Source organism: Pan paniscus, chromosome 20 (assembly GCF_029289425.2).
Source record: "Pan paniscus chromosome 20, NHGRI_mPanPan1-v2.0_pri, whole genome shotgun sequence".
Classification (NCBI taxonomy): Eukaryota; Metazoa; Chordata; class Mammalia; order Primates; family Hominidae; genus Pan; species Pan paniscus.
Genome location: NC_073269.2, coordinates 7,920,801 through 7,934,693, shown reverse-complemented (window position 1 = coordinate 7,934,693; position 13,893 = coordinate 7,920,801). Strand labels below are relative to the sequence as shown.

Here is a 13,893-nt window from a genome sequence, read left to right as displayed (position 1 = left end):
AAATGCAGGCCTGGGAAGCCCCTCAGAAGCTGCTTCTGCAGCTCCAGGGCCAGATGGGGGCTCTAGGGCAGGACCGTGTGACCCCACCCGAGCCGGGGACCTAGAGCCAGCCAGCCCCGGCCACACATGAATCCACGTGTTTAATGACAGCGTCACTGCATTACATGAGAAACAAGGCTGGTCTGTCCTGGGAGCTCCCCCGCCCCCTAGCATGGGCAGAACCAGCCCCAACACAAACCTCACGCCGTCCGCCTGGCCCCGCGGCGGTTCCCAGTCCCAGGAGGAGCCTCTGAAGGCCACTGTGGGTTGTGCACTGAGCCAGCCAAGCCCTGACGCCCACAGCGACAAGGCAGCTCTTTGGCAACCGCAGGGGCCGCTGTGGGCAAGGGCGGGCATGGGCGAAGGCAGGGCTGGTTTTCTTATTTAAAAACCTTGAAACAGTAAGACCGTGACCACTGGAAATCCACACTGCCGCGTGCACCAGGACCCCCTGCACAGGCGCACAGTGAGGGGTCCGCGCCCCACCCAGAGAGAGGTGGGGAGAGTCTCTCCAGTGAATGTGCAAGATCGACCCGCTTGAAATGACGGGGCTTTAAAACCAGGACCTCGTCCCCCAGGAGCAGTGGGTGGGTCCTGGCCCCTCCCCATCTAACCTCAAACATTTCCAGGACTGGTCAACAAAAACACAAAACAAATCCAAAGAAAAGTCACAAATACATATGTACACATGCACGCCAACCCCACTGGGGACAGACACCAGGATGTTGGGATGTGGGGAGTGGGGGTTCCCAAGCACAGCAGGGTGATGGGTGGGACCCTCCAACCCCAGCCCGCCCCACCCTCTCCACGTCCCCACCGATGAAATGGGAAGGGGTGCGGGGGAGGTGAGGGGGCAGTGCTCAGCTCAGGCCCCACTCCCCTGCCTTGCCTCCCTCCCTGCCTGCTGTGCGGCCTGGGAGCATGAGACAGAGGAGCAGAGGAGCCTGGGAAGCTTCTCGAAGGATGTTCTCGAAGGATGGAGGGCGCCCACCTCCTGGACCCCTTGGGTCTCCTTGGCTTCCCCACGGCTGTTGGCGCTGGTGGACAGGACAGGCGAAGACACAGGCAGCCTGGGGGCGGGGGCCACACCGCTGCTGGCCTCCACAGGACCCAGCCACCCAGCAGGCACGGGGGACGCAAGTCTTGCACGGGGAAGGAGGACGCTGGCCCTGTGAGGGCACGTGTTGGCGAATGCACGAAGACGTGGCATCTGTTGTGCTCCTCTCCAGCCAGGGCAGTGAGCAGGTCCGGGTTCAGTTCTCCTGGGGTGACGAGTCCAGAGCAGACATCCTCCTCCAGTGTGAGGGTGACGCTTGGCCAGGATGCACAGGCCCATCTGAAGCCCACTGACCGCCGGGTGATGGCCATGACACAGATGCTTCCAGAGACTGCTGCTTCGAGCAGTGACAGCAGAGGTGGCTGCAAGGATGCCGTGAAGCCCAGGTGGGGACTGTCTCTTGGATCCACAGGCTGGCTCCGCCAGTGGCCCCGAGCCACCTGCCCAGGCCTACATGCCTTGGTCTGGCCTTGGGGCTGGTCTTGGGCTTGACATGGTGGGATGCAGCCATGAACGGGCAACCGGGGGTCTCAGGCCCCCACCAATCAGCCCTGGCGTCTGGTGGTGTGTTCTGTGCAGACGTGGGCAGTTCCAGGAAGAGCATGCGGCTCCGGTGGGCAGGTGATGAACAGACGGAGGCAGTGAGGGTCCCAGGGGGCGTCCGTCGCTCTGAGTACAGATGGTCTGAGCCGGGACCGTCCAATGTGGTTCTCGCCCTTTGGGAAGGGAGACAGAGCCCCTGCTGCTGAGGGTCCCCGACCACGTGCCCACCCCAGATACTGGTGGACATGGTTCACAATCAGGCATTTAATGAGACTCCAGGATCCTCCAGGCCCAGCTCCCCGCCCGCCCAGCCGCCTTCCTCGGGGGACAAGCGCTGGGAAGGCAGAGTCCATGCAAGCTGAGGAGCTGGGATCCTCCGACTCTGGACAGCTGGCGTGGCACGGTCCTGCCCGGCAGGTTTACCGGATCCTGGTGAAGAGGTTGAGCACAGACACAGACTCCTGCAGACACATGGGGATGGGAGATGCGCTGAGCTGCAGGCCCAGGGAGGAAGCTGCCTGGAGGGTCCCCAAGGCTTTGGGGCTTGGTCCTGAGGGGCTGGGAGGTGCCAGTTCAGCCTCGGCCTGCCACGCTGCCCCCGACACATGACCCAGAATTTGAGGTGAGGGAAGCTCGGAAGTGGGGGAACCCGGAGGAGGGTACGCCCGGGGACAGTGGGGACACGGACGACCCTGGGACGGGCTGGGGCGGGGGCGAGTGGCGCTGATACCGACCCACTTTACCTTTGTCGAACGGGTTTTGCTAAAGACGTTCCAGAACCTCAGGGTCTCGTCTCCAGCACCAGTGACGATGGCCTCCCCATCAGGGGACATTGCCTGTGGACAGGAGGGAAGCACCCCATGTCTCTGGGCCTCTAGGTGCCTCGGGACAGTGCTGGGGGACTGAAGGAGAGGGGAGCAAGGTGTGGGGTGGCTGGGCAACCCCAGACTCTGGAGCCAGGAGGGAGGGGCAGGCTGGGGCCACCATGAGCAGAAACCAAGGTTGGAGCCTTTTTTTTTTTTTTTTTTTTTAAATTTTAAGACGGGGTCTGGCTCTGTCACCCAGGCTGGAGTGTGCAGTGGGGCAATCCTGGCTTACTGCAGCCTTGACCTCCTGGGCTCAGGTGATCCTGCCATCTCAGCCTCCTGAGTAGCTGGGACTACAGGTGCACACCACCACACCTCATTTAAAAAAAATGTTTTGTAGAGACGGGGTCTTGCTATGTTGCCCAGGCTGGTCTTGAACTCCTGGGCTCAAGCGATCCTCCCACCCTGGCTTCCTGAAGTGCAGGGATTACAGGCGTGAGCCACCGCACCTAGCCAAGGTTGGAGCATTTTTGCAAAAACACAAAGGACGCCCCCTTGCAAGAGGGGCTCATCAACTCTGCACAGATGAGGGACTGTCAGATGCGCGGATGAAAGCACAGAACATGTGTTTCAGGGAAGAAACAAAATCTTGGCAAGTGAGGGCACGTGGGGACAAGGACGCCTCCTGGCCCCCATCCAGCCACGTGCATACAGTTACTGTGTAGGACGTTCACAGGGTCATCTGAGTGGTCAGCTGTGAGTTGGTTTTGGCTTTCCTCTTCACCCCTCTTTTTGGGGAAAATAAACAAATGAAGAAGCTAGGAGGACAGGGCCTGCACCTGCAGGGCTGGGGAGTTCGGTAGAGCCCATTCCAACGCTGGCAACACAACCAGCACCAGAAGCCCTGCCGGCCAGCCCCGGTGCTGGGTCCCACGGGGTTTTAGATCTGCACACCATCCTCCCTAAGAACACAGGACAGGGTGCTCTGGGGTGGCCATGGCAGTTTGTCCAGAATCCCGGGGCACCTTGAAGTGCCTGGCGTGAACTCACCAGGTACAGCACGCGGTAGGAGTGCCCGGTCAGCTTGGCCACCTGGGTCAGGGAGGGGTACTTCCAGACAAGGATCTGGTTCTGTGAGTAGCCGTGTGTGCTCACCTGGAGGGCGGAGGGGGCGCTGCGGTCGGTGAGGGGCAACGAGGCCAGGTGCTATGCCTGCTGCCTCACATGCACCCGCCTGAGCCCATGTGAGAGCTCAGAGCCGCCAGCCAGCCCAGGAGGAGCAGGGGATGCTGGGATGTGGCTCTGCCACCTGAGTCTGTCTAGGAGGTGTGGAGGCCACAGGTGGACCCCTCCACCCACCGCCAAAGGCTGGAGCCCAACAAGGACCCAAACGGGGCCCACAGCCCCTCTGCCCCACCTGCAAGTCACCCCCGAGACTGTCCTGGTGACATGCCCGGAGTGGCTGGAGCAGGCCAGGGTGCTCAGTGGAGCCCGCTTCATCCTGGGCCTCCCCTCTAAGCAGAGGCAGCCATAGGAGCTCCCCGGCTCCTCACAGAGCTGCCAGGTGTGGCTGCGATGGGGGCCCAGAGGCCCCAAGTCTTGCCCCAGGTGAGGCCCTGATGAGGCCCAGGGGCCTTGCCCCCCACAACTCCCTGCCTCCCCGCTTGGCCTCCCTCGCCCATCTCCCTTCAGAGCGACTCTGACCCATCTCCCCACAGGCTGCTCTCAGGTGGCAGGTAAGGGGCCAGCAGGACGCACATCCTGAGGCCTGGTGGGAGGCCGGGCCGCCTGTGCTCACCAGCTCGTTGGCGTGCTTGGACCAGGCCAGATTGCACACTTGGGAGCCCGTGTCGATACACTGCAGCGGTTGTCCTGTCAGCGTGTTCCAGAAGCGGATACAGCGGTCGGCTGTGCCGCCCCCTGAGGCCAGCAGCCCGTGCTGATGCGGGGACCAGGCGATGGCCTTCACGGCCGCCAGGTGCTCCGTGTACTGCTGCACGGGGCTCAGGCTCGAGTGATTCCAGACCAGCAGCTGGGGGACAGGGGCTGTGAGGCCGGGGCTGTCCCAGCCCTGTGGTCCCATAGGCCGGTCCTCACAGGTGTGACGACCTGCCCTGGCACCCCACCCCACACCCCTCCTGCTGCTCCCTCAAGGACCCCTGGGGGCACACGCTCGTCACCCTGTGCCACAGGGCAGGACTGGCTGAGCAGGAAGGACAAGCCTGGGGCCCTGCTGATGGCTGTGGAGTGGGCCCCGTGCCCGCCCCAGCCCAGGCTCTTCCGTTCCTGCCAGCGTGAGGGGTGCGGCTTCTGGGGAAGGGGAAGCCCAGGCTCTGGGCGGGGGTACCTTGTTGTCGTTGCCCCCCGAGGCGAGGAGCTGATGGTCTGTGGACCACTTGAGCCCGCACACCTCCTGCCGGTGGCCCTGCAGCCGCCGCTCCGACTGCAGTGGCGGGGTGCGGATGTCCCTCTGCAGGATCATGCGGTCGCGGCTCCCGGACGACAGCTGCTCAGCATTCCAGGCCAGCGCCCCTGGAGGCCAGGTGGAAGCGGGGGTGAGCCTCTCCTGCCCTCGCGGAGCTGGGGCCTTGGGGAGCTCACCAGCCATGGGACCCGGGCTCCTCACCGACGCGTGCCGTGTGGCCCTCCAACATGGACAGCTTCTTCCCTGCGGCTGCGTCCCAGATCTGCACGAAGCCCTTGTGTGTGCCCACCGCCACCAGGTTCCCCTAGGATGGAAGGCATGGGCAGAGCACCGGTGTCAGGTCTGGCCCGGGGACTGTGCCCGTCCTGGCGTTGGTCGCGCCAGGCTCTCTCCTCACCAGGGCTCTGGGACGGTTTCCCTAACGACTCTCGAATGCACGTCCCTTCGGAAGAAGCGTAAACCCCCCTCAGCGCATTCTGGGGTGGCGGGCACGCCCCGCACACACTGCGCCTGGGTTTCTGAGAGTCCAGCCAAGACTCAGGGTACGTGGACCTTCCCACATGGACATTTCACACAGAGGGAAGGAGAAACTGCAGACACTGAGCTCCAGGTTCCACACAGGCCCAGGAGCTGGGCAACATGCGTTGCTATCTGCAACTGACTTTGAGGCACATGAAAACCTAAGATGGATGGAGGGAGGGTGAGCGCACACGCCTGGACACAGTGAGCGGTTACGAGTGCTAGAGGCAGCCCTGGGCAGCTCTGGGTGAGGGGCACAGACCCTCCCCATGATATGCTTCAAAGCTGCTGCTGAGATGTTTTCATCATAATCTAAAATGGAACTAAAGCCCACTCGACCCTGAGTGGAAAATGGAACTCCAGGGGAGCGAGTCCCAGGTGGGCAGGTCCCATGGAAGGAACTGGGGCGTTATTTCCCCACTGGACCTGCCATCCTTTCTAGGGGCCTGGTGGGTGCCTGCTCATCCCTGTTACTCCCTCTACCAGGACCACACTAAGGCCGGGGACAGTGGGGGACACAGACCTATGCTTGGACACAGGCGACCTCAGGCCACGCACTAGACCCTCTGGGTCTTCAAGGCCCCCAACACTGTCAAGAGCCCCATCAGATCTCCCAGGTGGGGGCCAAGCCCTCTGCACTCACCCGCTCAGACCAGCCCACAGAGGTCACTGAGTCCCCTTCCACTGAGAGGTCACAGAGCCGCGTCACCTGGAGGCAGAGGTCAGTGTGAGCTTTGCCGCTGGTCTCGAAGCCCCAGTCTATCCATGGGTACATTCACCCCTCCACTGTCTCACCCATCCACTCTCATCCACTCTCCCATCCACAGTCCCATCCACTTTCCCATCTGCTCTCCCATCCACTCCCTCAACAACTCTCATCCACTCTCCCATCCACTCACCCATCTGCTCTCCCATCTACTCAACCATCCACTCCCTCAACCACTCTCATCCACTCTCGCATCCGCTCACCCATGCGCTCTCCCATGTGCTCACCCATGCGCTCACCCATCTGCTCTCCCATCCGCTCTCCCTTCTGCTCAACCATCCACTCCCTCAACCACTCTCCTCCACTCTCCCCTGCGCTCTCCCCTGTGCTCTCCCATGCGCTCACCCATGCGCTCACCCATCCGCTCTCCCATCCGCTCTCCCATCCGCTCACCCATCCGCTCACCCATCCGCTCACCCATCCACTCTCCCATCCACTCTCCCATCCACTCACGCATCTGCTCTCCCATCCACTCAACCATCCACTCCCTCAACCACTCTCATCCACTCTTACATCTGCTCACCCATGCGCTCTCCCATCCGCTCCCTCAACCACTCTCATCCACTCTCCCATCCGCTCTCCCATCCGCTCACCCACCCGCTCACCCATCCACTCAACCATCCACTCCCTCGACCACTCTCATCCACTCTCGCATCCGCTCAACCATCCGCTCAACCATCCGCTCTCCCATCCACTCACCCATCCGCTCTCCCATCCGCTCACCCATCCGCTCTCCCATCCGCTCTCCCATCCGCTCAACCGTCTGCTCAACCATCCGCTCTCCCATCCACTCTCCCATCCGCTCACCCATCCACTTCCTCAACTACTCTCATCCGCTCTCCCATCTGCTCATCCATCCGCTCAACCATCCGCTCTCCCACCCACTCACCCATCCGCTCTCCCATCCACTCCCTCAACCACTCTCATCCACTCTCCCATCCACTCAAACATCCACTCCCCTCAACCACTCTCATCCACTTTCCCATCCACTCTCTCATCCACTCACCCATCCACTCTCTCATCCATTCTCCCATCCACTCACCCATCCACGTACCCATCCACTCTCCCATCCACGCACCCATCCACTCTCCCATCCACGCACCCATCCACGCACCCATCCACTCACCCACCCACTCTCCCATCCACTCACCCATCCACTCACCCATCCACTCCCTAATCTGCTCACCCATCCACTCTCTCATCCGCTCACCCATCCACTCTCTCATCCATTCTCCCATCCACTCACCCATCCACACACCCATCCACTCTCCCGTCCACTCTCCCATCCACTCATTCACTCTCTCATCACTCCAGGCCCATGGGGTCGCTGGGTTGGTCACTGCTGGGACCTGGCAAGCTCAAGCCTGCCACACACATACAGGGGAGACACACACACACAGGGGAGAGCCTGCATGGGACGAGCAGAGGATGGGAGGAAGCTGCCCAGAGCTGCACAGCTCCTGCTGCCGGGAGAGGACGCTCAAATGGTGAGGGCAGGGCCTAGAAGGGTGTGGGACACTGCTGGCAGGAGCAGCTCATAGGCTGCAGGGAGGGCGCCAACCCTCGCTCTCCCGAAACTACTCGCATGGCGTTATCTCTGAAACCCCCACCCCAGCAGGCAGTGTCTGCTGCTGCCCTGCACCAGCAACCCAGTCTCCCTGTAGGGACCAGCAGGCTCCATGCGCCCAGAGGCCACTCCAGGACAGCGGCCACTTGGTGGTCATAGTGGCCCCTGGGCTCAGCCAGGCTGGGACACCTGTCTCTTCTTCTCTATAGAGCTGAACAGAGATTGTGGCTCCAGTGGGGACCCCATGCTGCCGCAGATGCCACTGCTGGCTGGGAGGCCCTGACTGGGAGGGCCATGGCTGGGAGGGTTGGGAGGGCCGTGGCTGGGAGGCCCTGACTGGGAGGGCCATGGCTGGGAGGGCTGGGAGGGTAGTGGCTGGGAGGGCTGTGGCTGGGAGGCTGAGAGGCCCCAGCTAGGAGGGCCATGGCAGGCGCCTGGCTCGTACTGATGCTCCCCGGATCCCGGTGGGTACACTGAGGTCTGCTGGGAGCTAGGGAGGCCCCCATGCACATGCACACCCCACGCAGCACCCACCTGGCTGGTACAGGCGCTCCACAGGTACACGCAGGTGCCTAGCCCCACGCTGAGCACATTGAGGGACGACCAGTCCACCAGATTGAGGTAGAAGTCGTCCTGCAGCTCGGGCGCGTCCAGCACCTTGAAGGGGATCTTGGAGATCTTGCGGGTGGGTTTCCGTGGGGACCGGAGCAGCTTCTGGCTGCAGAGGCGGCCACGTGGCATCCGTGAGCCACGGCACTTGGGTCACCTCTTGCAAAAGCTTGGGAAGTATCTCCTTCCCTGCCAGCCCCAGGAGCCCAGTCCGGCCCCTCCAATCACCACCACCACCATGTGATCCTAAACCCGGGGACAGCCCCACAGGCCTTCACCCTCGGGTGTCTGGCTGCCCTGGGCTCCCTTCCACAGCTGTGCTGGCTCTGCTCCCCACACCTCCTCCGGCTCTGCTCCCCACACCTCCTCCAGGCAGCCCTTCCTGACTACCCTGCCCCTTGTCTGAGGCCAACACTGCCAGGCCATGGTGTGCCCTCAGCGAGGGGATCTCTGGGCTGCTCTAGGCCTGGACTACACTTCTATTACTGACCATGGCCTCATGGGGGGCTGGGCCCCCTCCACTCTAAGGACTCTGGGGGAGGACACAGTCACAGCTCCAGGCCACTATGCCCTGGGAAGCCCCCTTCAGCCTTGCCCACCAGGACCCGCAGGGACAGGGCTGCAGAGGAAGCTGGGACCCACCTCTCTTGCTGCTGACGGGAGACAGGGAGTAGGGAGGGCTGCGGAGGAAGCTGGGACCCACCTCTTGTTGCTGACAGGAGACAGGGAGTAGGGAGACACATCGTTGCCGTCATCGGGGCTGGAGCGCTTGGTGCTGAGGGAATACTGCGGAGCGGGGGACATGCCAGCTGAGCGCACGCCCAGGCCGCAGGACCCTCAGAGCCCCCCAGCAGCCCACGCTCCTGGTACAGCTCATAGCCCTAAGGCAGGTGCTGAGACCCTGTGTGGAGCAGCTGTAAAAAGGAAGGCGCCTTCCTGGCAGGGACTGTGGACCCCCACCCCTTCCGCCCTCTCTTGAGGGACCCAAGCCAGGCTCTGTGTGATCCTGCCTTTGAGCTCCCGGATCATGTGGACAGAGTGGGGCCCTGTGGGAGGACCCAGTGCTGCCTCCTGCGGGCAGGACCCCCACCGGCTTGGGTGTTTGGGACCCCGGGTAGCATTGGTGTGGGGAGAAAAAGCCCAAGAGGCTGAGCCTGGATTCCTCCTGCACCCCCACATACCAGTTTACCTGCTAGGCCTCCAGCCTCAGATCCCAGGGCCCCTGACCTGGCTAAGGAACAGGGTCAGGGCGGGGGTGCTGAGCCGTGGCTGGGCCCGAGAACCAGGCTCGGGGAGGCAGAGCTGGTGCCCGGGAGGTGGGGGCCAGGGAGGCTGCCACTGGGAGCCACCTCCCGGGTTGGGGGGTGCCGCAGGCTTACCGTGAACAGACCCTTCTTCTCAGGCGTGGAGGGCTGCAGCCTGCGGTCCTCAGTCTGCGGGTCCTGCACCTTCTCGATGCCGGCACCCAGCAGCTCATTCTTGAGCAGGGCGGAGTAGGCCAGGCCGTCTGCGGGCACCAAGCACAGTGAGGCGGGGCAAGGCAGGGTGGGGGTCTGCAGGGCGGATGGGCTGGGACCCTAACCTTTGCCGTTGTCTGAGGTGGCGTCCTTGGCTTTCCGGTTCTGACTGGGAGACTTCTCATTCTCCTGCAGGCAGGAGAGCAGAGAGGGAGGGGTTGAGGAGCCCGCTTGTTCCCGGCCCTAGAGCAAGGAGGCTAGGAGGGGCCCTGGGCCTCCCGGGGGGGTCCCATCTCCTGCCCAGCCAGCCCCTCACATTAATCCTGTGGAAGTTCACGCTCCAGTTGGCTCCGGCTCTGGAGGGGATGAAGCGGTCTCCGTGCTTGCTGGGCGAGGACACTGGGGAGCTGGCAGGCGTCAGGGTCCGCCGCATCTCTGTGACCTGAAGGGCATCAGCAGAGGGCTTGCTCTCAGCACCGAGAGTGCCCCCAGGCCAGCCTCTCTCAGCCTCTGGCCACTGAGCAAAGAGGGCTTTGATCTTGAAAACCCAAGGGGTGGGCCAGGCGCGGTGGCTCACGCCCGTAATCCCAGCACTTTGGGAGGCTGAGGCGGGCGGATCACGAGGTCAGGAGATCAAGACCATCCTGGCTAACACGGTGAAACCTCGTCTCTACTAAAAATACAAAAAATCAGCTGGGCGTGGTGGCAGGCGCCTGTAGTTCCAGCTACTCGGGAGGCTGAGGCAGGAGAATGGCATGAACCTGGGAGGCGGAGCTTGCAGTGAGCCAAGATTGTGCCACTGCACTCCAGCCTGGGCGACAGAGCGAGACTCCGTCTCAAAAAAAAAAAAAAAAAAGAAAACCCAAGGAGTGGAGCCACACAGTCACTCGTGGTCACTCATGGTCAGGGATTTCTGTGCCAGAAGCCTCCGGGAGATGCCAGGCCCACGGGCAGGCTCAGCCTCCCAATGCTGCCAGGCAGGAGTGTGGAGAGGGCAGGGCCACGGGACGGGGTGGAGTGGCAGGAATGGGGGCCATGGCAGAGGGGACAGAGCCAGGGAGCACAAGACCCCAACTGCCCTCCCAACGCTGCGCGGGTGCCATGCATTCACCGTCTCTAGATGATCACAGACACAGGCCTTGACGGCACAAGACACGCAACAGCTGTACCCAGAGCCACCTGGGAGTGTGGCCCTCATCCTCATCTCCTGCTGCCCACAACACCCGTCTAACCCTCCAACCCCATCTGACTGTCCCCGCGCCGTCTTTTTTCTATGAGGGGTCTGTTATCAGCTGACCGGTGTCCCTAAAAGGATACTGTGAAGTCCTGAGCCCCGCTACCTGGGAATGGGACTCTGATTGGACACGAGTTTCTTGCAGATGTGATTATACTCAAGAGGAAGCCATTAGGGTGGGCCCTGATTTGATGACAAGCATCCTCATAAGAAGAAGAAAACACGGACACAGAGACACAAGCAGATGGTTCCAGGACAGATGCAGAGGCCAGAGGGACGTGGTCACAGCCACGGATAGCAGGAGCCCCCAGAAGCTGGGAGAGGCAGGAAGGGTCCTCCCCTGGAGCCTCGAGAGGAAGTGTGGCCCTGCCCACACCGTGACCTCCGACTCCGGACCCCCAGGACTGGGAGAGGTTCTGCGAGTGCTGCGTGGGCCCCGTCTGCGGCCTCTCTGGTGGAGCCCCAGGAAACACAGGCTTGCGTAGGGTCATATTCCGTCTGCTTTCACATCTCCCTGCCCCCAGCCTGTGACGCAGTCATGGCCCTGACACTTTGGAGGGTTCCAGGGCTGTCTCTCCACAGCCTGGTGCTCCGTCTGGGTCTGAAGGTGGTTCTGTGTCATAAAGTCCAGGCTGTGCTGGGTGACTGCGGGGCAGGACGGGTGTGTGGGGAGCTCTCCCAAAACTGCCGATGCCCACTCCTCCCCCATCTCCCGTTCACACCCCGGTCTGGCTGCATCCGTGAGACTTCGAAGTGCACTGGATGGAGGGTGCTGGATCCTCACACTGCGCCCCGCCCTCCCACGCACTGCTGGGCCCGCAGGCTCCCACTGTCCTCCTGGCAGCCCCGAGAGTGCTCTGGAGACCGAGGGCCGGCACTAGGGCTGCTCCTGATGCTGGGCGCCGTGGTGCCCAGATCCTCTCTGTGCACACAGATGCCCCTGTATTTATGCCTCTCTCTGAAATCCCTGAGATCGCAAAGACCCCTCTAATTCTACGCCACTTTTCTTCTGCAGTGGCCCTGTCCCTTTACCAATGGGGACCCTGCTACATCACGCACGATCCTGGATCTGCCTCCCTGGCTCTGCCCTGTGGGGGCCGCACCGCACAGGGGGAGAAGGCGGCTGTGGTGGGCTCCCGCAGGTCCCGGGACCCAGGCTTTGGGGTCTGAAGCTGAACAAAGCCTTGAAGGTGAGCCTGCCCCAGGCCTAGCCCAATGCCTGGGCACAGAGGTTGCTGGCACTGAGGGAGCTGCAATGGGACAGCCCCTCCCCAAAGGCCCATGCCCCTCAGACCCGTCTATGCAGGCCAGCCCATGGGGGGAGGGACTCGGGACAATGGCAACTTCGTCTTCGAGAATGATGGCTTGGGCGTCTATCACAGGGCAGGGACTGGTGGCCATCCAGGCTAAGCCTGATGCTATTCCAACCCAGGCTTCATGTTGTGTAGACAGCAACAGGAGTTTGGCCCCTCAGCCCCCCGCAGGAGTCGGGTGGGGAAGCAGGTGAGGGATGTGGCTGTCACACAGCAGCCACCAGCCCCGAGACCCTGTGTGGCCAGTGGCCTGCCTGGAGCCCAGGGCAAGGCAAACACGGCTGGGCTGGGGAGGCAGGGTGGAGCGCAAGGAAGGACAAAGCCAGGGCCCCCCAAATCCCACAGGGTTCCAGATGCGCCTGGGGCTTGGAGACAGGAACGGGTCTCCCTAAAGCCTCTGCAGGCCACCCTGTGCCTCTGCCCATGCGGCCGCCCCAGCTCCACCACTCTGGGCCTTTTGCCTCCTCGTCCATCCAAGCCCCGCTGGGCTCTGACTATGGCCTGGGGGTGGCGGCAACCCTGACAGCCCAGGAGGCGGAGGCCCCGTGTGACCTGGGGGACTGGGACCTGAGTGGTCCGTGGGGCTTTAGTGACAGTGGGGGCACCCGAGGCTGCTGGCCAGGGCAGAGGCAGCTGGGGGAGGGGGAGCCACAGTGGTGGGCAGGGCGGGGGCACTCACGCGTGGCATCGTGTTCTCATTCTGGATGACGATCTGGCGAAGCAGGCGCCGCTCATAGTCCTGGTCCATGGCGAGGCAGGGCTTGGCCCGCGGCAAGGTTAGCCTGCAGCGGGAAGGGCAGGAGAGGTGAGTGGGGCAGGGCCGGCTGCCCGGAGACCACTGGGCTCGCCTGCACCCCCAGGCCCTGGGAGCTAGAGTGACTGTGGGGTCCTCCTGGCTCCTCTGTGGGGATCTCCTGCCAGCCCTAGCCTCATCCTAGGTGAGGCTCCCCCAACCCGGGCCTCGGCTGCTGCCCACAGACCCTCCCAGCCTGTATATCCCACACCCTGTCCTCCTGCCCAGGAAAGGGGCTTTCTGCCCTGGAGGCCCCAGGAGGGAGGCGGGGGCTAGGAAGAGTCCTGGAGGTCCCGACAAGGACTCTTCCCTGAGCGTGGGCAGCCTCCATGTCCCGAGGAGCCATGGGGACCCACGTGCGTGTGCGTCTGCAAGGGGGTTCAACAAGCCACACCAGCTCTAAGGCAGTGTGCAAGAGCTGTCCACGCACAGGCCCCGGGCCGGCCACGTGGGTCCAGGCCCAGGTAGACCAAGTCACAGCTCCAGGGACATCAGCCTCCTGTGGACAAGCCACATCCGCACTCAGCTACAACCAAGGTAACATCCAGGGGCCCATGCAGAGCCCACATAGGACCAGGCTCAGCCAAACCAGGAAGGCCCCTCCAAGGGGGTGGCATTTATGTTGAGGTGTGAAGAAAAGTGGCGGTGAGGAGACCGCAAAGAACGTTCCAGAGAGAGATGCACAGCCCGAGGCAGGAAGGGGGTTTGTACAAGAATAAAGTGAAGGTCCGTGCAGGCCATGGAGACAGAAGGTAGCCTAGGAAA

General features: G+C 62.7%; 1 protein-coding gene across 4 annotated transcripts in view; it reads right to left on the bottom strand.

Moving 5' to 3' along the window:
• Positions 1-695: 695 nt before the first annotated feature.
• The window catches only part of FZR1 (fizzy and cell division cycle 20 related 1), a 28,960-nt gene continuing 15,762 nt past the window's right edge, over positions 696-13,893 (bottom strand). For 2 of the 4 annotated variants that reach the window (XM_034945770.3, XM_055103872.2), the window contains exons 2-14: positions 13,015-13,117; positions 10,105-10,230; positions 9,914-9,977; positions 9,711-9,838; positions 9,035-9,117; positions 8,257-8,440; positions 6,033-6,098; positions 5,072-5,174; positions 4,793-4,977; positions 4,244-4,477; positions 3,496-3,600; positions 2,374-2,475; positions 696-2,100 (exon numbers count right to left, since the gene is read on the bottom strand). In XM_034945770.3, the coding sequence (XP_034801661.1) occupies positions 2,059-2,100; positions 2,374-2,475; positions 3,496-3,600; positions 4,244-4,477; positions 4,793-4,977; positions 5,072-5,174; positions 6,033-6,098; positions 8,257-8,440; positions 9,035-9,117; positions 9,711-9,838; positions 9,914-9,977; positions 10,105-10,230; positions 13,015-13,083 (1,491 nt within the window). In that variant the 5' untranslated portion in view covers positions 13,084-13,117 and the 3' untranslated portion in view covers positions 696-2,058. The remainder of the gene's footprint in view (positions 2,101-2,373; positions 2,476-3,495; positions 3,601-4,243; positions 4,478-4,792; positions 4,978-5,071; positions 5,175-6,032; positions 6,099-8,256; positions 8,441-9,034; positions 9,118-9,710; positions 9,839-9,913; positions 9,978-10,104; positions 10,231-13,014; positions 13,118-13,893) is intronic. The other 2 variants (XM_034945771.3, XM_055103873.2) reach the window with 1 other exon arrangement.